The sequence below is a fragment of the Pygocentrus nattereri genome, chromosome 21 (assembly GCF_015220715.1).
Source record: "Pygocentrus nattereri isolate fPygNat1 chromosome 21, fPygNat1.pri, whole genome shotgun sequence".
Classification (NCBI taxonomy): Eukaryota; Metazoa; Chordata; class Actinopteri; order Characiformes; family Serrasalmidae; genus Pygocentrus; species Pygocentrus nattereri.
The window spans coordinates 30,507,308-30,528,584 of record NC_051231.1 but is presented as its reverse complement, the minus strand read 5'-3'; the positions used below and the strand labels follow the sequence as shown (position 1 = coordinate 30,528,584).

At 42.3% G+C, this 21,277-nt stretch overlaps 2 protein-coding genes across 2 annotated transcripts; both read right to left on the bottom strand.

Annotated features, from left to right (window-relative positions):
* Positions 1-7,946: 7,946 nt before the first annotated feature.
* On the bottom strand, positions 7,947-9,631 carry setmar (SET domain and mariner transposase fusion gene). The gene is made up of 2 exons (XM_017710411.2): positions 9,424-9,631; positions 7,947-8,820 (listed from the first exon to the last, which is right to left on the bottom strand). Exons 1-2 carry the CDS (start codon positions 9,523-9,525, stop codon positions 8,035-8,037), a joined length of 888 nt encoding a protein of 295 aa, XP_017565900.1. The 5' UTR covers positions 9,526-9,631; the 3' UTR covers positions 7,947-8,034.
* A 2,355-nt stretch (positions 9,632-11,986) lies between these two features.
* brk1 (BRICK1 subunit of SCAR/WAVE actin nucleating complex) lies at positions 11,987-16,175 on the bottom strand. The gene is made up of 3 exons (XM_017711066.2): positions 16,010-16,175; positions 13,655-13,737; positions 11,987-12,872 (listed from the first exon to the last, which is right to left on the bottom strand). The coding sequence occupies exons 1-3, from the start codon at positions 16,125-16,127 to the stop codon at positions 12,846-12,848; spliced, it is 228 nt and encodes a 75-aa protein (XP_017566555.1). The 5' UTR covers positions 16,128-16,175; the 3' UTR covers positions 11,987-12,845.
* Positions 16,176-21,277: the final 5,102 nt, after the last annotated feature.

Sequence of the window (21,277 nt, the reverse complement as noted above, 5' to 3'; positions counted from 1 at the left end):
GTCACTTCTAGCCATACACTTCCCCTTCCTGGCAGATACTGACGCCACACTGAATAACCCACAGCCCGGCACCGAATGACACCATTAGCACGTGCACATGTTTAAGATAATAACAACTTATTTATAGGAATGTCGCTATTATCGCAGGTGGGTCAGTTCCCGTGAACCTCTTTGCGTGGGCACGCCCCCTGCAATCCTATGGCAGGGCAAGCCAGTGGCAGGATGCCGCAGTATCATAGCACTGACAACCTCACCAAAATACCATACACAAAACAACAAGCTGTGCCAAGTATTCTGTTCCATAATTTTTCAACATAACGTGCATATAAGTGTGGTGGTTGAGAAGCTTTGACAGTAGTAGACTATAGTTTGAATTGGACAAAACATCTTGGAGTTGGTGTGTTTTGGCTCACCACATGGCGCAATAGCGCTGATTCTCAAAAGCGGCCTTCATTTACATCATAGAGAGAACCAGCTTAGACCTGGAGTTCCTAATTTGGGAATGATGACTAGTAGTAGTGTATGGACATTATCACTTCTATATACCTCTTTTTTTACCTCTTTTAGAGCTTTGAGAAGTCTCTATGTTCTTTACCAAGGTTCTGAGTGATGCTTCATTGGGTTGCTTCACTGTTTGTCTCCAGCATTTTTGTTTGACTGATGTGATGACTATGTGTATTGAATTTGCCCTAAGAAATCTACTCTATATAGACAAACGTACTGGAACACACATCTTAATGTGTTAAATAATCTTAACTTAGCCATTCAGTCAGCCTTTACCATAAATTGTGAAAGAATGGGTCGTTCTAAAGATTTGAGCACGGTACTGTAACAGGGTGCCACCGACACAACAAGTCAGTTTGTGAAATTTCTTCCTTCCTAGATATTCCACAATCAACTGTGAGTGATATTATTGAAATGTGGAAGTGGTTATGAACCACAGTAACTCAGTTCAAACCTCCTCTGACACTAACATCAGCACAAAAACTTCATGGCAGGGTTTTCATGGCCGAGCAGCTGCATGCAGGCCTTACATCACCAAGCACAATGCCAAGAGTCGAGTGTAGTGGTGTAAATCACCGCCACTGGACTCTGGAGCAGTGGAAACGTATTCTGTGGAGTGATGAATCATCTGTCAGTCTGATGGATGAGTCTGGGTTTGGCAAATGCGAAGAGAATGTTACCTCCCTGACTGCACGGTGCCAAGTGTGAAGTTTGGTGGAGGAGGCATAATGATATTGTGCTGTTTTTTGGCCTAGAACCCTTAGGGAATGGAAACCTTAATGCTCCAGCAGACCAAGACATTTTGGACAATTGTATGCTTCCAACTTTGTGGGAACAGTTTAGGGAAGAACCTTTTCTGTTCCAGCATGACTGAGTCCAAGTGCACATATCAAGGACCATAAAGACATGGTTGGGTAAGTTTGGTGTGGAAGAACTCTGAACAAAATTTTTCAGAGTGGTTTGGTGTTAAATGCTCTGTACTAGAGAAACTTACCAAGTCAGAATTGCCCACCGTGGTGGGGATAGGAACCAGACGTCTGAAGAGTTTAATATCATGGCATGAAGAGTCAGTGGAATTCCCCATCAATGACAATTCAAGAGGAAACGCAGTACATACATTGAATTGCATCTGGCAGAAACATAATTTTATCAGGGCCTACTGAATTCTACTGAATGAATTTGACCCTAAAGCTTACTATCTACAAACTACTGTATCTCTATCTCTCAGACAAACCTGTTAAGTCACTTTCTCTTATCTAATCAGGACCTGTTTGACCCCCCATGAGGGTGACACGATTGATGGCAAACTGCTCGTGTGAAAGTGAAAGCTGGGAAGGTGACGCTCCAGCAGCAGAGCAAGATTTCTGCTTTCACCCTCCAACAAACCTCATGAAACGCAGCCTACACTTCGGTGTCCAATCGATAGCTCACATTCTGTTGCCATAGAGACTTGAGAGACTTGCTTACTCACTGGTTTCAGTGAGTCATGAGACAGAAGTAGAGATTTTGGAGTCTATCACACACCTGCCATTATTATCACTCCTGCATGGCTGACCAGTGGAGATGGGACTGCATCAGCATAGCACAAAGCAATTACACTGTACTCTATTGCTGGACAATATGTTTCCTAAGCTGGTAAAAAAATTAATACAGATTTTTAAATGTAGTTGTAGTTGCATAAAAGCTTGTATGTAATTTGCTGGGTACTTATATATGCATTTACATATAATACTGTAGAAGTTTCACTTTATAGGAGAAACAGAAAAGCATTCCAGTCAAAACAAGCTTTGTAGGGTTTATAATACATTTGTATTATATATCAAAACAGCGGTATTCAAGGGTCCATTAGCTTTATTAGTACAAATATCATCTGATACTGATTTCTAAACATTTTGGGGGCCCTAAGGAGTATGCTAATTGTAGCATCCTCTGTCCATATAATTTTAGATCACTGTTGTCATATCAAAACCTTGTATCTCCAAAATGCCAACTTTACAGGAGAAGGAAAAATCGTACCTTACTTTTAATGTAAGTCAATGGAACCAGACGTTTCTCCAAGTAATTTTGGGTCATTTCTGTTGGTCCATTCATCGTTAAACTTACACACAGTATATAGGACCACTGGTACTTTCAAAATATGTCAAAAACTGAAAAAATGACAGAAATGGAGATACGAGGTTTTGTTCCTGACAGCACAGATGTGCAAGAAATAAAAACAGAATACATCATTCACTTCAATCAGAAGTTGAATAAATTATACAGAAAAGACTATGGGCGACATTGAATAAAAAGAAGGTACTGAGTTGTATTTTTAAATAAATCAATCAATAAATAAACAAAAGAAATAAGACAAAACAGATAAATACCACATACTCCCAGGGGACCCCTGGTGGCCTGTGCTAATAACAGAGGTCAGCACAGATCATCATGTCTGAGACCTCAGGCAGGACCCCTGAACAAGTTCAAATCAACTACCTGGCTCAAGTGTGGAATACCATAGTGACCACCTAACCATTCCCTAGCAACCACCTGGAACAGCATAGAAACCTCACAGCAGCCACCACTTAACAAACAGCAACCACCTCCAATACCTCAGCAACCACATAGGAGCAATCTGCTATCTCCAAAGATAACATAGAACCACAGCCCAACAACTCCCTAGCAACCACCTGGAACACCACAGGAACTGCCACAAGAGACACCATAACAATCACCTAGCAACACCCTGCCAACAACCAAGCAGTGAGGAATGTGTTGATATTGTGGCATCGGTGTAGAAAATGGACTTTTTTGTAAGAAAGGAATAAAATGTCTTTATTTACCCTTCCACTTTATATCTAAACAGAAAATACAACGAAATGTGGGCATTATATAACATTTTTTTCACCCCTTACAACCAAAAACACCATAGTAGCTATTTTGCAACATCATAGCAACATTGGGGAACCGTTTAAAAGTGCAGTGTGTAAGATTTCCACTTTAGCAGAAATGGAAAATAGCAAAAAAAAAAAAAAAAAAAAAAAAAAAGTTGACAGCCACTATTGCTTCTACTACACACTTGGAAAGGGAGGTGTGAGGGAGGGATATTCAGCTGGTTGCATTCTGCAGCCTCACCACTAGATGCCACTAAATCTTACACACTGCACCTTTAAGCTGTTGAACTACTCTACACTTTCTAGCGTTTTCTAGTTTGCCTCATAAAATTCTTACAATGATCAGCCAAAACATGAAAAATAAATCAGTCATTGCAAATATCGGCTGATTTTGATCAGTTGATTCTAATTGTGAAACCACTAACAAAAGAAAGCTTTTCTAGAGAAGGGAGATTTTCATAGAGATAGACTGATAGACACTGCTGCTAATGGCACAGATAAAGGCAGGACCGACATGCATGCTGGGGAAAAGCATGATCAGAACCACTTATTGCAACCGCAGAGTAGTTATTGGACAAAAAATACCCATTTACTAACCATCAATGCTGATCAATACTGCGTGACGCCATAAAGAGTCTGATCACTGCAGCAAAGTGTTTTCTCCTGTTCTAGCACCATTGACTGAACTCATGAAGAACTTCATAATTAGCTGGAAATAGGCTGAACTTTGGAGTGACTCTCCATCTACTGCACCAACAGTGTTCAGATGTTCTCTAATTTTGTGTAAAAAAGTTATCTTAGCAGGAAAGAGCATCTTGTATGCAATGTGGGCCTTGTAGACATTATTTGTCTTTATGTGACAGTCATTAGAACTTTATAGGGCAAATATCCATCCATTTTCTAAGCCGCTTCTCCGTCAGGGTCGTGGGGGTGCTGGAGCCTATCCCAGCAGTCTTCGGGCGGAAGGCAGGATACACCCTGGACAGGTCGCCAGTCCATCACAGGGCAGACAGACAGACACAGTCAGTCACTCACACCCAGGGGCAATTTAGCTTGTCCAATTGGCCTGACTGCATGTCTTTGGACTGTGGGTGGAAACCAGAGAACCCGGAGGAAACCCACGCCGACACGGGGAGAACATGCAAACTCCACACAGAGAGGACCCTGGTCACCCGGCCGGGGAATCGAACCCAGACCCACCACGCCACCGTGCCGCCTAGGGCAAATATATATTAGTAAAAAGTTTGCATCCACGTTTTGGAACAAAAGAATTATTTACACTTAAAATAAACCAATAGAACATAATGTCTTCACCACCGAAGGGTTTTGTACATCAACCTCACGGAACAATATTTTAACTGGATTCAAATCTTACATTTTTGTTGTATTTATTTTCTTTTTTTCCCTCAAAGGTCCACTTATGATGTAAATTAATTCAAATAAACAGTGAAACTAAAACAAGCTGCTTTTACAGCTTGGCTTCCGTATATGGACTGGAGGGACTGGGGAGTAAACTGTGCACTAATGCTTGCAAACTACATCAAACCCTTTTTTTTCATTCTTCTGAAAAGCAAAGGAAACAGGATTTTCCATGATGTAGGTCCTCGAAGTTGCAAAGACACACAGTCCACTTTATCATTACAGTGTAATTCAAGCTATATGATCAGCAATACACTCATCACTTGCCACTTTATTAGAAACACCTACCTTGTCCTTCCGCTCACTGGCCACTTTATTAGAAACACCTACCTTGTATTTCCGCTCACTGGCCACTTTATTAGAAACACCTACCTTGTCCTTCCGCTCACTGGCCACTTTATTAGAAACACCTACCCTGTACTTCCGCTCACTGGCCACTTTATTAGAAACACCAACCTTGTCCTTCCGCTCACTGGCCACTTTATTAGAAACACCTACCTTGTCCTTCCGCTCACTGGCCACTTTATTAGAAACACCTACCTTGTCCTTCCGCTCACTGGCCACTTTATTAGAAACACCTACCTTGTATTTCCGCTCACTGGCCACTTTATTAGAAACACCTAGCTTGTATTTCCGCTCACTGGCCACTTTATTAGAAACACCTACCTTGTCCTTCCGCTCACTGGCCACTTTATTAGAAACACCTACCTTGTCCTTCCGCTCACTGGCCACTTTATTAGAAACACCAACCTTGTCCTTCCGCTCACTGGCCACTTTATTAGAAACACCTACCTTGTCCTTCCGCTCACTGGCCACTTTATTAGAAACACCTACCTTGTCCTTCCGCTCACTGGCCACTTTATTAGAAACACCAACCTTGTCCTTCCGCTCACTGGCCACTTTATTAGAAACACCAACCTTGTCCTTCCGCTCACTGGCCACTTTATTAGAAACACCTACCTTGTCCTTCCGCTCACTGGCCACTTTATTAGAAACACCTACCTTGTCCTTCCGCTCACTGGCCACTTTATTAGAAACACCTACCTTGTCCTTCCGCTCACTGGCCACTTTATTAGAAACACCAACCTTGTCCTTCCGCTCACTGGCCACTTTATTAGAAACACCAACCTTGTCCTTCCGCTCACTGGCCACTTTATTAGAAATACCTACCTTGTCCTTCCGCTCACTGGCCACTTTATTAGAAACACCAACCTTGTCCTTCCGCTCACTGGCCACTTTATTAGAAACACCAACCTTGTCCTTCCGCTCACTGGCCACTTTATTAGAAACACCTACCTTGTCCTTCTGCTCACTGGCCACTTTATTAGAAACACCAACCTTGTCCTTCCGCTCACTGGCCACTTTATTAGAAACACCAACCTTGTCCTTCCGCTCACTGGCCACTTTATTAAAAACACCAACCTTGTCCTTCCGCTCACTGGCCACTTTATTAGAAACACCTACCTTGTCCTTCCGCTCACTGGTCACTTTATTAGGAACACCTACCTTGTCCTTCCGTTCAATGGCCACTTTATTAGGAACACCTACCTTGTCCTTCTGCTCACTGGTCACTTTATTAAAAACACTTTCCTTGTCCTTCTGCTCACTGGTCACTTTATTAAAAACACTTTCCTTGTCCTTCCGCTCACTGGTCACTTTAGTAGGAACACCTCTCTTATACTTTCAACCACTGGACGAGCTCCATTTAGAATATAATATATATTTTAAACATTCTATGCATGAGCATGAAAGTCTGCCTTCTCTCCTCCACTTCGACTCTTAACTGCAGGGACTCCCTTCTCTACCTGTGATATGTAGCAGAATACTTTGTGTAGGTTAACACAGCCGACGCTGGAGTGTAATATTTACTCTACTGACGCGGGCAGAGTGGATCTGCTCCTATCCAAGCCCTGCCTCGTGGTCCGCTCTCGTTTCTGGAGCTCTGCTCTCCGTCTCTGGTCTCTGGGCTAATTAACCCAGATGAGGATATTAATATCGGCGAGGAGATGAAGACAGGCCCAGGCTGGAAATGGGGCAGAGACATGAAGGAGAGAGGGGCCGGATTTAAGAATGGAGACTTTGCTGAAGTGGGTCACTCCGGCCCCCTCCACCAGCGGCTGGGGAGAAAGATCTGTTACTATATCCAAACACCCAAAGGCTCTTTTTAATTGCTTATTACTCCAGAGCTTTGTGTCCAATGAAAAGCTTCTGGTGCTCTTAAAGGGGAAGGCGACTCAAAAATGCATCCAGGAAATGAGCAGCGCATAGAGATTCTATTTGTCTCAATGTATCTCAACTGACCAATAAGCTCAAGGGCAGAGGGGCTGTTAAGAGAATATAATCTCATCAATAAGAAATGTACAGATATACTGCACACTGCAATGTTACTGTAATATATGTACGTTAAACATATAAGTGTGCAGAACTTGGTGATAGTGTAGAAATATAAATATACAGCAAGTTAATCTGAATAAAACTCAGAGAGGAAATGACAAAAAAAAATCTGTCATTACATGTCAGTGCATTTACAGACAGCATTGTCGCTACAATATTCAGTGTAACATTCAATAAATTATTTACAATTGTCTAAGAGAGAGTTACAAACACAACACTAACTCTGCATTAATACATACAGGCACATATGCGCTGATAAGAAACGGCCGTTTGCAGATGTGCTGCAAACATACAGTAACTACCCTACAAACTGGTAGTGCAATGCTAGTGAATTTCCATGTGCGTTCTGAGTCATTTAGAGTAGTTTAATCTGAAAGGGTTAATTGTAGACAAATCTACGGACTCAGATTTCTTTGCAGTGGTGGTGATGGGAGCCAAGTATGACACCAATATAACCATTTTATTTACTGTCCAAACCCACCAGTGAAGCCACACGAGTCTTCTGAGTTTTATATGTAATGATGATGATGGTGAAATAGTCATAAATCTGAAGAAAAGAAAATTTTCTTTGGGAATATTTTGCTATAAAATGCCTTGCAAATATCTGCTCAAAACATCGGGCAGCACAGTGGGAACCATTTAACATCATAACTTTCTGTGAGGGAACTTTCAGAGGCATTAACCTCCTCAGACGTCTGGTTCCCATCAGTTTCTCTAGTATGGAGCTTTTCACGTCAAACCACTCTGAATGGCTGGTTTACATATTAAAAGATTTAATCATGTAGAAATTCTGGTGGAATTCCCCTTTAATTTGAATAGAAATGCGAAAATTGACGCGGTGTTATTAATGCAGGACGGAGACGTCTAAAGGTAAAACTCCAGTGCAGTTCGGTGCTCCACAGTGACATGCTTTCCTCTGGGGAGCTCCAGGTTCAGTCTGAGGTCCCAGTCTGTGCGAGTGGGTTTGCGTGCTGGTGACGTGTCCTCCGGCGTAGTCGAAGGTGAGCTCCTCGCCCGCCTCTATGTCTCGGCTGGTGAACAGCGCCAGCCTGGGCACCAGCGAGTGCACACGCACGGGCACCATCACCAGGTTGGGCTGGCACGAGTGGTTCAGAAAGCGGCCCACGTTGCCCACCGTGGCCGGGTCAACAAACGTCCGGCTGAGCTGCTGCCCGCCCCCGTGCTCCTGGACGGCGATGATGTAGTTCATGTCCTCGGCGGTTTGGGAGAGCTGCCTCTTCCGGGCCTCCTGGAAGCCGATCACCTCCCCAGCGTACTCACAAACGAAGCAGCCTTGTGGGATCGCTTCCAGAGCCAAAACCCCCCAGCCGCGGTCCTGAGTACAAAATACTCCCAGACGTACCCGCACCCCATTTTGGACCAGGCGGGACTGGCAGGCCTCGCTGCACTCACACAGGACGTTACACTCAAACACAGGCCGGCTGTAGCCCAGGCTGGCCTCCTCTTCTCGCTGCTCCACCAAACGGCCCTCGCCGGTGTAGGGCTGGCCGAAGCACAAGCACGGGCAGCTGTCCGGCAGGCAGGACTGCGAGCGGCAGGAGCAACCAGGGAGGGTCACTTCAGTCGGGTCAACGTCACAGCCTGGACCCTGTATGTTCTCTGGATTGTACTGCAGTACACAAATAAAACAGCATTAGTCTCTAGAATAAACAATGTTCACCCACAAAACCTGCAGACACAGTTTTCCTTTATTAACATGAAGACTTCTATAAGTCTCATCAGTCTCAGAGACACAGTTACAAAAACAGACTGTTTATTTCTAAGGCAAGGCCAGTGTAGTTACAGATCACTTTTCATGCACATGAATTCAGTTCAACATGCTTTAAATATATAAAAGCAAAAAGATTATCAAAAAGACTATTTTAATACATATAAACACAATGTTTTAAGCAGAACTCAGAGAAATAAAATACAATAATAACAGCACACGGGCGCTTCAAGCAGCCTTTCTCTAAAACAAGGTGATCTAATAATATTTCATATTTTAAATTATACACCAACAAACTTGACGGGCTCTGCGCTGAGTGTGACACTGCTGCCATCTAGTGGCTGCTACAAGAACTACTGCGCAGCGAGCGCTCAAAAACAGGATTAAAGCGCACTAAGCGGACACAAAAATAAGTGTTTAATGTCCCAGCCTTTACAGATATGTATTATATCACGTTTCAGGCGAGATTAGAGAAGTATTAGGGATGAAAACCCGTAACGGTACCTGGAATTTGGGGAAGGCGTCCTCCCCGCTCTCACTGGCCTCTATCAAAATGAGAGCGGTCTCCAGACCTCCGCTTAGATCCCCACCGAATGACCGCTCCATGTCTTCATCTGTCCTCTTCAGCACAGACAGGACTTTCACACACTCTACAATAAACTGTCCGATTAAAGTGAAGCAACGCAGCAAGCTAAGCGTCGGACACCCAAAACGGAAGTATCGCATACAACATAATTAAAAAGTAAAGTCCCTAAATAAAAATAAAGATCCCTGAGCTGAACCAAGGCTACTGCCTTTAAATGATTACATATAAAGGGTTTTAGGGGTCTAGGGATTTAAAAGGCATTAAATAAAATATATACTGTTTTTGAGCTACATATATATATATATATATATATATATATATATATATATATATATATATATATATATATATATATATATATATATATAGAGAGAGAGAGAGAGAGAGAGAGAGAGAGAGAGGTATAACATTCTGACCACCTCCTTGTTTCTGCACTCATTGTCCATCTTATCAGCTCCACTTACTGCATAGCTGCTCTTTGTAGTTCTACAGTTACAGACTGTAGTCCATCTGTTTCTCTGATACTCTGTTACCCCCTTTTACCCTGTTCTTCAGTGGTCAGGACCCCCATGGACAGGTACTAGTTGGGTGGTGGATTATTCTCAGCAGTGACAGTGACATGGTGGTGGAGGTGTGTTAGTGTGTGTTGTGCTGGTACGAGTGGATCAGACACAGCAGTGTTGTAGTTTTTAAACACTGTGTCCACTCACTGTCCACTCTATTAGACACTCCTAGCTTGTCAGTCCACCTTGTAGATGTAAAGTCAGAGACGACAGCTCATCTGCTGCTGCACAGTTTGTGCTGGTCGTCCTCTAGTCCTTCATCAGGGGTCACAGGACGCTGTTGGCTGGATATTTTTGGTTGGTGGACTATTCTCAGTCCAGCAGTGACACTGAGGGGTTTAAAAACTCCAGCAGCGCTGCTGTGTCTGATCCACTCGTTAGTGTATATGTAACATTACCCCCACAGAGCAGGTGCTGTTTGGGTGGTGGATCATTCTCAGCACTGCAGTCACACTGACGCGGTGGTGGGGTGTTAGCAGTGTCTATCTGTCAGGACATATTTACAACAGACCTACATTAAACAAGGTTTATGTAAAATGTCATTATAATTTTAAAGGTTTCTGTATTTAAATCATTTGCATGTTACATTACTGCATATGAAAACGTCTGAATTCCTCAATGTACTGACTACATGAACATGGGCCAGTGGAAGTGTGCTGCCATCTAGTGCCTGTAAAAGAACTACTGCACAACTCGCTCACCAAACAGGACTCAAGCACACTAACAAACTAAAGTCAAGTCAGGTTTATTTATATAGCGCTTTATGCAACAAGCATCATCACAAAGCAGCTTTACAGAAAAACCCAACCACCTCTGGACAACACCGGAGAGCAAACAGCGTTAGAATAAAAAATTCAGATACAGAAAAGGGGAAAAAATGGTTATAATTAAATATTTTGTCTGTGCAGCAGAAGCAGCACTAGAGTGTTAATCAGCAAAAACAGAAATATCCAGTTTTTAACTCTACCATAAGCACAAATTGGCCTCATTTCTGCTGTGTGGACATAAAATTAAGGAATATTTCATTCAAAGTCTTTAAACGAATGGTCAAATTCTCAAATTTAAAATATGGCATATTTAAATATGTATTTATTCTTCCTCTGCACACCATACATACACGGACGTGTAACAGGTGTACAGCCTAAGGAATTCGTTTTGAGTGACCACCAGTACAAAGATTTTTGGATAAAAAGCAACTTATGGTCCTGACTTGTAACTCACTCACATTTGGCAGGCTGAAGATTCTCCACAAGGGGGCGGTGTTAGCTCTCGATCAGCTTTAAGCTGGCACTATAAACGCTGAAAGAAGTAAACGCAATCAAACTACTGACAGAAGCGCTGTTGTAAGTATATTGAAAATAACTCGATGCATGTCTCAGATGTGCTCGCCATCAATGTCTCCAAATAAATGTGCTTGTGATTGGGACCAATTGCAGTCGGGGGGGGTCTCAGTATTGATCAGGAGTTCTGTTGGCATGCAGAGCATGCGCATCACACTTCACACATTCAAGCCGAAAGACGTCGCTTTGCTCTGGAAGTATAACGGCTTAAAATTACTTATAAGAGCGGTGCTTCACATGAATGACACCGTGTCCTCGACGTCTCACTGAGTTTTTGCAAAAGCAAGTGATCCTACGGACAAAAAGCTGAAATGGATAAACCAGTCAACACTGCTTTTACATAAAGCATAAGGGGAAAAAAGCAGAACATCTATTTGTACTGGAAAAGCTAAATAAAAAAAATGCTGAACATTATTTACAGTTAGTAAAGCTGCACTATGTAAGTTCTCTTGTTAAAACCGAATTAGGTGGCCTCAATGACAAATCCACACATTTCTCAGCATGGCTTTAAACACCCTGGCACAGAGTTAAAAACATAACGCTTTGAGGCTCACATGAACAAAAACGTACAAACCCGACAGAGTAACTTGACATTTTATTTCCTTTTTAAACCACAAAACATCAATGTATGAGCATTAAATAAAAGACAAAACAGCACTTCTGCAGAGATGCACCCGTCACTTCAACATGGTCTTATTGGCACTTTAGAAACTCCCCCACCCACCACACATTACCAGTCACTGTGTGAAGATGCTAAGATGCTCTACTGCATGAGACACTGTCACAGGGCAGCTATGTTTCTGCAAATGCAGGCTTTTGCATTTCACAATTACAAAATATATAAAGGAACTGGTTAAACACACAAAGGGGCAGAGTATGTTAATTCGTTTTCGGTTTTAAGAAAAATAACCGTCGATTCGTTTCCATTTTATATTTACTCGTTACTTTATTCAACACTTGTCAATATGTCAAAGGTTTAGTGTCTGAGTCTGCATGTTTTTAATAGCTGGTCAAGTTTGAGAGCGAAGTTAAAAGGATCTCATGTGCAACCACCACAAAGACAGTAACAAGTCAACTGACCCCAACTTGAGGATCCAAAATGAAATAACGCTGTTCATACTGAGGCAGAGACTGTGGAACATACTCAAAATGCTCAATGATGTAATTACAATGGTCCCACACATTAAAGCCCCAATCAGGAATTGCTGCAGCCGTCAACGCTTTCAAGGAGTTCCCCCTTAAAACATACAACATGTACGTTTTTCCAAGATCCCTTTTTGCAGATCCAGTCCAGTGGTGGCGCTGCTTCAGCAGTTCCTAATTTGGGCTTTAAGAGGCTGGTCCAAAACAGTCAGTCGATTGACAGTTGATAAGTTGCTGAATGAAAAAGAGGAAAAAACTGAGTGGCCATTCTTCTTGTCCTCAGCGGCAAGATGTTTAGGTCAATGTTTCCCCCTTTGTAACCTTGAGAAAAACAGAGAGAAAGATAAAAACAGTGACTTACAAACTCCAGTTCACTGTGAACAGCCGTTTTTCTGCACGACACACAACATAACGCTTTTACTGAGGTGGAATATTTAGCACCTAACAGCTCAGTTTGGCAGCCGGCATGCAGCAGTTTTATTTTAGTCATCACACTCGAGCCAAACTCGCTGTAACCGAGTTTCTGCCTGTAATTACAGCTACGCCACAGACTTTAACAGAAGCAGAAAGCGCAGTTAAAGACGACGGAGCCACATCATCTCTCAAAACCTGATGTATATATTAGCAATAGGGCGGTCACTACTAAATATAGTAGTAATCAAGTAACCTGCAAGAATCCCCTCAATGTCCTGTTATACCATGTTCTCCACTTGATTCTGATCTAACTCACTGACAATTTGTGCTTCGTGACGGGTTATTGTGGCCACGAAAGGATGCACATAGTTAGCAGCAACACTCAGACAGGCCGGGCATTCAAATGATGCTCTAATGGTATTGGGGTGTGCAATGAGTGCCAAGAATACCTCAAACCCCCACACCATTACACCACCAGCAGCTTCGACTGCTGGCAGAACACCGAATTATGACCCTAGCTCCAGCAAATCACGGTAGCAATCGGATTTCATCAGGCTTCACAAGCTTGTGGTGTAGCTGCACTCAAACAGAGGGACCTGGTTGCATTCAGTGTGTTCCCCTTTTCACATATTCGAAGTGAAATGGTGTATGATGCAGGCTGTGAGTTCAGCAAGTACTTGTGCACTTACTCTGGCTTCGATGTACTCAATCCTCCTCTCCAGGGCAGTCAGCTTCTCATTCAAGGTAGCTAAGCGGGACCTGCAGGACATATCTGGCAAGGAAAGCAGAGGAATACTTGTCAAACCTGATGTTGGTGGATGTCAGTTTTCTTTGCATCATTTGGTGTAGCTGTTATTTAATTGCTGGAAACACAAATAGTAGCTTTTCTGATGCCTTATTAAACTGTTAGACAGTATGTCGGAATAAATGAGCCCTGCAAAGATGAGCTACAACGTTTCCTTCACTGGTTAGGCACCATAAACTCAAACTGCTTACACAATTAAATCTGGTCCTGTTTATTAATACATGAAAATCGTAATTTGAAGGGGTGGAATTTGTAAATCACAAGAGCTAAACTTTAGTTACAGCCTACATCATCAACAACGTTGTCTTCAGTGTTAAATGGGAAATTTAACCACATAACACAGAGGCTGTGAACCACCTGGAGATCAGTTAGACCAATTCGGGTAACCGAGCATCCATATGCTGTATACAACACGACCACAACTAACCGGCAATAAGTGCCAGAATTACAGCCTCAAACCAGAAAAAGTGGATACTTTGTTCTTCTTGGACAACAAAACAGGCCTGGGCCTTAATTTATAGAAAACAATCTCAATTTAAACTGCCGTCACAAAACTGGTCAGAAAAATCGCCGTGAGATATTTTGGTTAAATCGCTCAGCCCTCGGTGCAACACTTTGAAAACAGTGTCAGAAAATTTCAGGATTACAGCAACTTCTTCTTTAGAGAAGCCGGTTAGTTTTATGCTGACCTGCCATACTTCCATATTACTACAAGCTAATACACTGAGGCAATGAATTACAGCACTATACTGAAGTCATGAACAACGAGTTAATATATCGAGGCCGCAAATTAATATACTGAGGCTACAAGTTAATATATTGAGGCCATGAATGACTATATGGAGACCACAAATTAATATAGTGAGGCTATGAGCTAATACACTGAGGCCATGAATTACTACATTAAGGTCATGAATAACAAGTTATTATATTGAGACCACAAATTTATATACTGAGGTAACGAATTAGGAGGTAATACACACACACACACACACACACACACACACACACACACACACACACACACACTTTCTAAAACGCTTATCCTTCTGGGTAGCAGCTGGTACAGGAGCCTATCCCAGACGTCATTGGGCAGGAAACACCCTGGTCAGTTGACCAGTCCATCGCAGGGCGGACACGGACACACACACACACCCCTAGGGGCAATTTCGCATGTCCAATTGGCCTGACTGTATGTCACTGGGCTGTGGGAGGAAACCGGAGTACCCTAGATACTTAGGCCATAAATGATTATATTAAGACCACAAATTCATATATTGAGGCTACGAATTAATATGTTGTGGGCACAATTCAAGAGAAAAACTATTGGGGCGCTGGATCTGAGGAGCTGAGGGGGCTCAGCGTTAGCGCGGAGTAACTAATGGTCTAGAACTGTAACAACTTGTGGCCACGCCTTATTAAAAAAAGAATCATCTTGTCATCTCAGGGGCTCCATGCAACACTAATGAGGGAGCAGGGATCAGTTTCCGTCTCAGCAAAAAATCGAAAACCGTAGAGAACTGGAAAATGAGTGTTACTGTTACTGTTACAGCCTAATCGCGGTTCAGACGCACCCTGCAAAAACGGGAAGCTCTCTCAGCCGGGGTCATTTAAAGAGGCCAAACTGAGAAACATTCAGATTTAGGAAGTCCAACTATCAAACCCAGCACAATTTCACAGCGCAACGTGTTCTAACAGTCGCATAACCTGACTACCGCGACAAAACGCAGTGAATATCCAGACAGTCCAGAGCGTTTAACGCTACGACTTGTTTACGCTGCGCTCCGTCTCGGCACCTACGCTAACTAGGTTGGCTAGCGTTAGCTAGCAAGCTAACCTAGGCGGGGACTTGCCTTGAGAAAACATCCTAATTTCTTGGGTTTGTTCATATAAAGCGAACAAGAAACGAAACACTGCAAAACGACTTTCTAAATCAGGATAACGGAGAACAAAACTTTCAGCTCAAGCCCACTTTATCAGCCACTCCTCCTTTCCCGACGCCGAAGTCGGTTTCCCATTCGCCAGCTTCTTGTTCGAATTTTCCCGGTCCACCTTAAATGGTGCAGCGGCTCCATTCTGGCGCCTCAGGCTCTCAAGCGCCAGAACGTAGCTGCTGCACCATTTAAGGTGGACCGGGAAAATTCGAACACGGCGCCTGACGAAGAGTTAGCACGGAGGCTACATCAACAGACGGACGTCTCAATACTTCACAAACGTTATTTTTTTCCGTCCCACTCACCGAATGAATTGAGGAAATCGGCTATTTTCTTGATGCTGCTGGTAATGACCTCGATGTACTCGCGGTTTGCCCAGTCCTGGTGAATTTCCCTTTGGACTGGATCCTCCTGCCCGGCCATTTTGATCTACAGATACAGCTGCGTTGGTCGCGGTCGCTCACCAGCGCCGCCTGCAGTCACTAGCGGGGAGCAGAAAACTAGGTCATGTATTGTTAAATATACGAGCGTGTTACGCATTTATGATAAAACACACTCTTCATACACGGATGGCACATATTACTCATATTTACTATCTTCTTATTATGTAATCCAATGTTCTGAAGCATGTTTTTTTTCTTTCGCATTTCCTAATGAATTCACGTTGTAAGCCGTGCACATATTCACTAAAACCTGAAATGAAAATATCGCTCCCCAAACACAGTTAAATAATTTAATAAATAATAGCAAACAGATAACATAGTAACAGTTATAGCTGCACTTGGATGTACGCGTACACAACATATATATATATATACACACACAACTGTTTGGAAATATATGCTCAATCCTTTAGAAACCAAGCGCATATATGGCCATATATCAGATTTCTGTATGGGACTGAGTCACAGGACACTAGGTCAGTACAGAACCGTTATAACCTACAACACTATAGACATCTCAGTTTCTCATTGTATTACCACACATCTTTTTGGTGATGAATTAAGGATGAACTGGTTTAGCATCCAGAGAAGCGAGAAACAGTGGTTTACACACGCTGCTAGAAACTGAACATTTTATCCCCTAGACTAAGTCCTAGACTTATAAATAGTCCGTGTGAAGATATCGTGGCTAAAGGGAGGCTCCACTGAAACGATTTTAGGGCAAACTCTTATTTTTCCGTAAGACGCAGCGTTAAGGGGGAGTCTCAAACGGTTCCCTGCTCCCTACGTAGTGCACTACGTGGGTCTTAAAGTAATGTACGAAAAACGGCACAAAGACCCATTTGGGACTCGGCCACATATTAACAGTTCCTTACTGCATCATTTAGCGGAAGACTGAAAATTCTCATCACTTACATAGCAAGATTATGAGATCTTTACAGCGTGCACTATCTAGGGAACAAGGGGCCATTTGAGACTCGGCCGAAGCCACCGGCTAACGTTATTAGCCCGTTTTTAAAAACGTTCTCTCGAGCGAAGTTCGGCGTAACGGCTCTAACGATATTTTCTAACGTAGCTACACAAATTTAGCAGGAAAACGCCTGATAACCAGGTTGTAGTAAGTAAGTTTATTAAAATAGAGCAACAGTTTTTCGTGTATATGCTTTTAGACTGTGTCAAGTCGATTATTCAGGATTTAATGTTAGGTTAATGAACTAGCTGGCTAGCTAATATGGCGACCTCAGTACTAACAAGTCTGTTTAAGCAGTATACAGAACCATTTCGTGTTTAAGTGGTTCTTTGCCTGGTGAAATGGTTCCTTTTTAAAAAATTGGTTCTATATAGCACCAAAAAGGGTTCTGCTGTTGTCACAATGTCATTATTGGAGCTATTATAGGAGCATATCGCTGTTGTTGGGACAAAACCTCATCTCAATTTTTGACATTTTTCAGTTTTTGACATAATTTGAAATGAACGGTCGCCCTTAACATTGTGTGCCAATTTCATGATGAAGGGACTAAAGGAAATGACCGAAAATGGCTTAGGAAAAATTCTGGTTCCATTGACTTCCATTAAAAACGAAGCAGGTTTTTTGCTTCTCCTGTAAAGTTACCACTTTGGAGATACAAGGGTTTGATCTGACAACAGCGATACGCAACGTTTCCACCTGTCTGAAGAACCATCTCACCATTCAAACAACCATTTAAGCATACAAATGGTTCTATAACTGCATAACTTATGGTTCTAAACTGGGCCGTTGCCTTTACTAAAGAACCTGTGAATAACTATCTTTGTGTGTACTAAACCACAACACGAGAACGCAGTTAATCCGGTATAGTTTTTTTAAAAATAGTACAGCGTGTAGATGTAATGTGTCCCACAGCTTCATACAGTCAATGTCAGCCAAGCTGAGAGAGTGTAGGCAAGACCTTGCGGCAGCCTTGGACCAGGCAACCAAAGACGTATCCCAGTTTGAATACTGCTCACCTGTATTGCCCAACATCTCAGGACCTGTTCTTTATGTCTCGTGTCCCTTCCCTAATGACCACCCTGAGATCCTTCTTGACCGCAGCCTCTGCCTGGTTTCCCATAATGAGATGTTTATTCAACCCACTGAGAGACCTGATTGCAGGTGTATAGGGTGGGTATGCTTAGTTTTGATCACAGTATATGCTCCGTTTGTCCTAAACATGTCATAACACCACTTATTATCCTCACACCGTATGACTCAGACTTGGACAAGAGCGCTTTTCATGGCTCGGGTCTGAAGCTGATCTGCCACAGGAACTGCCTGGACTGCTTGGTCAGTAGGATCCCTTGTTTCTAAACATAGTAGTAACAGTATTATTGCTTCCACTCATTGAATAATAGTAATTATAATAAAAGGGCTGATGAACTAAAGTTGAAAAAATTCACAAATGGTAAACAAATTCCTGCTGATGTGGTTAGATTAAGATTAAGTGACCCTTATTAGTCCCACAACGGGGAAATTTCACATCCGCATTTAACCCATCCGTGAAGTGAGCACACACACACACTAGGGGCAGTGAGCACACTTGCCTGGAGCGGTGGGCAGCCCAATCCGCAGCGCCCGGGGAGCAGTTGGGGGTTAGGTGTTTTGCTCAAGGACACGTCAGTCATGTACTGTTGGCTCTGGGGATCAAACCGGTGACCTTCCGGTCACGAGGCTGGTTCCCTAACCTCCAGCCCATGACTGCCCCCTATTCATATTCATATTAATAACAATATTATTTTTTTCACTTTGATAGAAAGTATAATACCAGGAATTTCCTTCATTAATCAGTGTTTGGCTGATAAACCAAAGTACTGAATCACAAAAATTCTAAGAAGGTAAACTTTGAGAAATGATAACAACAGGAAATCCCTTAGTTTATTAGAACTCGGCTTGGTCTTCCAAAAAGCATGAAAACACATGGAAACTTGCTAGTGTAGCAAAATCAAGGATCGCTTTGAATACTTCTGGACTATTAACAGTTTAAACATATATTTAGGCTATTCATTCATTTCTAGCTTGAATGCCAAATTGAAATAGTATGTGAACAGTTTTCAAAGGCACCACTCACTCTGTAGTCCATGCATGGAAACTAAGTAGGCCATTTGAATTGTTTTTGACATGAAAACCAGTTTACCCATTTACACTGGAAGGAGTGTTTCAGCCTGGACTGCTTTTTGAAAGAGGCAAAAATACAGTACAGTCGATGAGAACGGAGATCATTTACACATATCAGTCTTAAAGTCTTGCACAAATCCATTTTGTCAAAGGTGGACCGCCGAGAAAAAAATTACAAGACAAAATGCAGAACATGAGCCTTTAAGACTTGTTCATTCAGTATAATGAACATACTATAAATTGCTAGAGTGAAGAATCAACCCTGTGGACCCCAGAGGTGGACGAAGTACACAAATCATGTACTTGAGTTAAAGCAGAGATACCCAAGGTAAAATATTACTCCAGAAAAAGTAGAAGTCCTTACTCTAGACCTCAGCGTGAGTAAAAGTACAGAAGTATTTGCCTTCAAATGTACTTAAGTATTAAAGTAAAAGTACTAAAAGAGTAATTCTGGCTCTGATGTCCTGTTATCATTTTTATAACCAGACTGGCTTCATGAACTCATTTCAGGTGAAAGTCCTCCAGCGTCTCTCTTGGTAAACCAGTCTTTTAATAGAACGTCATTAATTAGTGACGCTGACGTCTATTAAAATGATCAGAAGCACAAAACACTGAAGGTAAACAGTTTCCATCAGGGAGAACCGAGTGGCTCTGAAATCACTTTTTACACACAAGCAAAGTTTCAGTTTCAGATTTATTTACAACTTAGTTCCAAGTTTAAGTTGAATAAAAACTGGCTTTAAACTCAGGATCACAGATGAGCTCCTTTACTATGTTGATCTGTAGGCGTCTGTTCATAAACATAAACCAGCCCAAACTCATTTACTATAAAATGAAATGGTGTTTGTAGAAATTCAGAAAAAAGCCGCGTCAGTCTCGACTGCATATGTGGACATATTTCTATATTGAGCTCTATTTACACAAAGTTAGGTTAGTTCATCATTTATGTTGAACAGACTCTCCCAAAGTTTTACGCTGCTGCGCTGACGTTGATGTAGTGGAGTGAAAGGAAAAAGTCGCCCAGAACGGAGAAACTTCAGTACAGATACACGAAAAACCTACTTAAGTACAGAAACTAATTACATTTACTCAGTTACTGTCCCCCACTGGTGGACCCACGCAACGAAACGGCCCATATCCTTCATGTTTCTTGTATTTTGTTTTTCTCCATCAGCTTCACTTGTAACATTTATGTTTAGGTATCCAAAATGGTCATAATTCATTTTTTCGTGACCATTTTCCAACCTTTCTTTATCCCGTTATTAAACAGGCTGTTTATAACGTTGGGGGAGTCGAACATGCAGGATGCAAGCGCAAGTCCCTGAGGTATATAAAAATCCATGACGCAAAAGTGTCCACAAAGTTGACAAAACAAAGACAGAACCCTCTGAACAGAATACTGAAACACGGAGAAAACGGAAGACAGAGGAATATTCAGAGAACTAGAAAACAAATGAGGGATAACCAAAACAGGGCCTGAGAGATCAAAACACCAAGCAAACACAAAGCACACAAGCAGGGCTATAAATACACAAGAAACAGACCAGAAATGCCTGGGACTAACGTGAGGGTGGGGCTACAGACAACAGACAGGTGAGACAGATAACAAGAAGGCAGGACCAGAGTGGAAACAAGGACCAAAAGCACATGACAGGACACACAAAGCAATGAAAGCAAAGGCAGAAACGGAGAAAGACCAGGACAGGGCAAGACAAGATGTTGCACTGTTTATGTTACTGTGGTTTGAAGACTGACTGAAGATAAATGAGCTCTATTCTGATTGGTTGCCTTGCAGTTTGCTTCATTCAGAAAGCACTCAGAGCTGAAACACTGCTTAGTGAAACTACAATAGGAATAGGAAGGGCTGATCTTCAGTAGCTCAATTCAAATGTTAATATATTTAAATGTGTTGGTTCTCATGGCATCACATAAACAATACAAAATAGTTTGTTTTGTGGCATGGAATCCATGGGTGGACTGTATTTCCAAAAAGGGAGGGA

What these genes read in the sequence shown, in the direction of transcription:
- setmar (XM_017710411.2), bottom strand. Translation starts at nt 9,525, where the DNA reads ATGGAGCGGTCATTCGGTGGGGATCTAAGCGGAGGTCTGGAGACCGCT. An exon ending in ACGCCTTCCCCAAATTCCAG is followed by an intron (nt 8,821 to 9,423) that starts GTACCGTTACGG and finishes TGTGTACTGCAG; the next exon opens with TACAATCCAGAGAACATACA.
- brk1 (XM_017711066.2), bottom strand. Translation starts at nt 16,127, where the DNA reads ATGGCCGGGCAGGAGGATCCAGTCCAAAGGGAAATTCACCAGGACTGG. An exon ending in CGATTTCCTCAATTCATTCG is followed by an intron (nt 13,738 to 16,009) that starts GTGAGTGGGACG and finishes TTTCCTTGCCAG; the next exon opens with ATATGTCCTGCAGGTCCCGC. An exon ending in TTGAGTACATCGAAGCCAGA is followed by an intron (nt 12,873 to 13,654) that starts GTAAGTGCACAA and finishes GTTTTTCTCAAG; the next exon opens with GTTACAAAGGGGGAAACATT.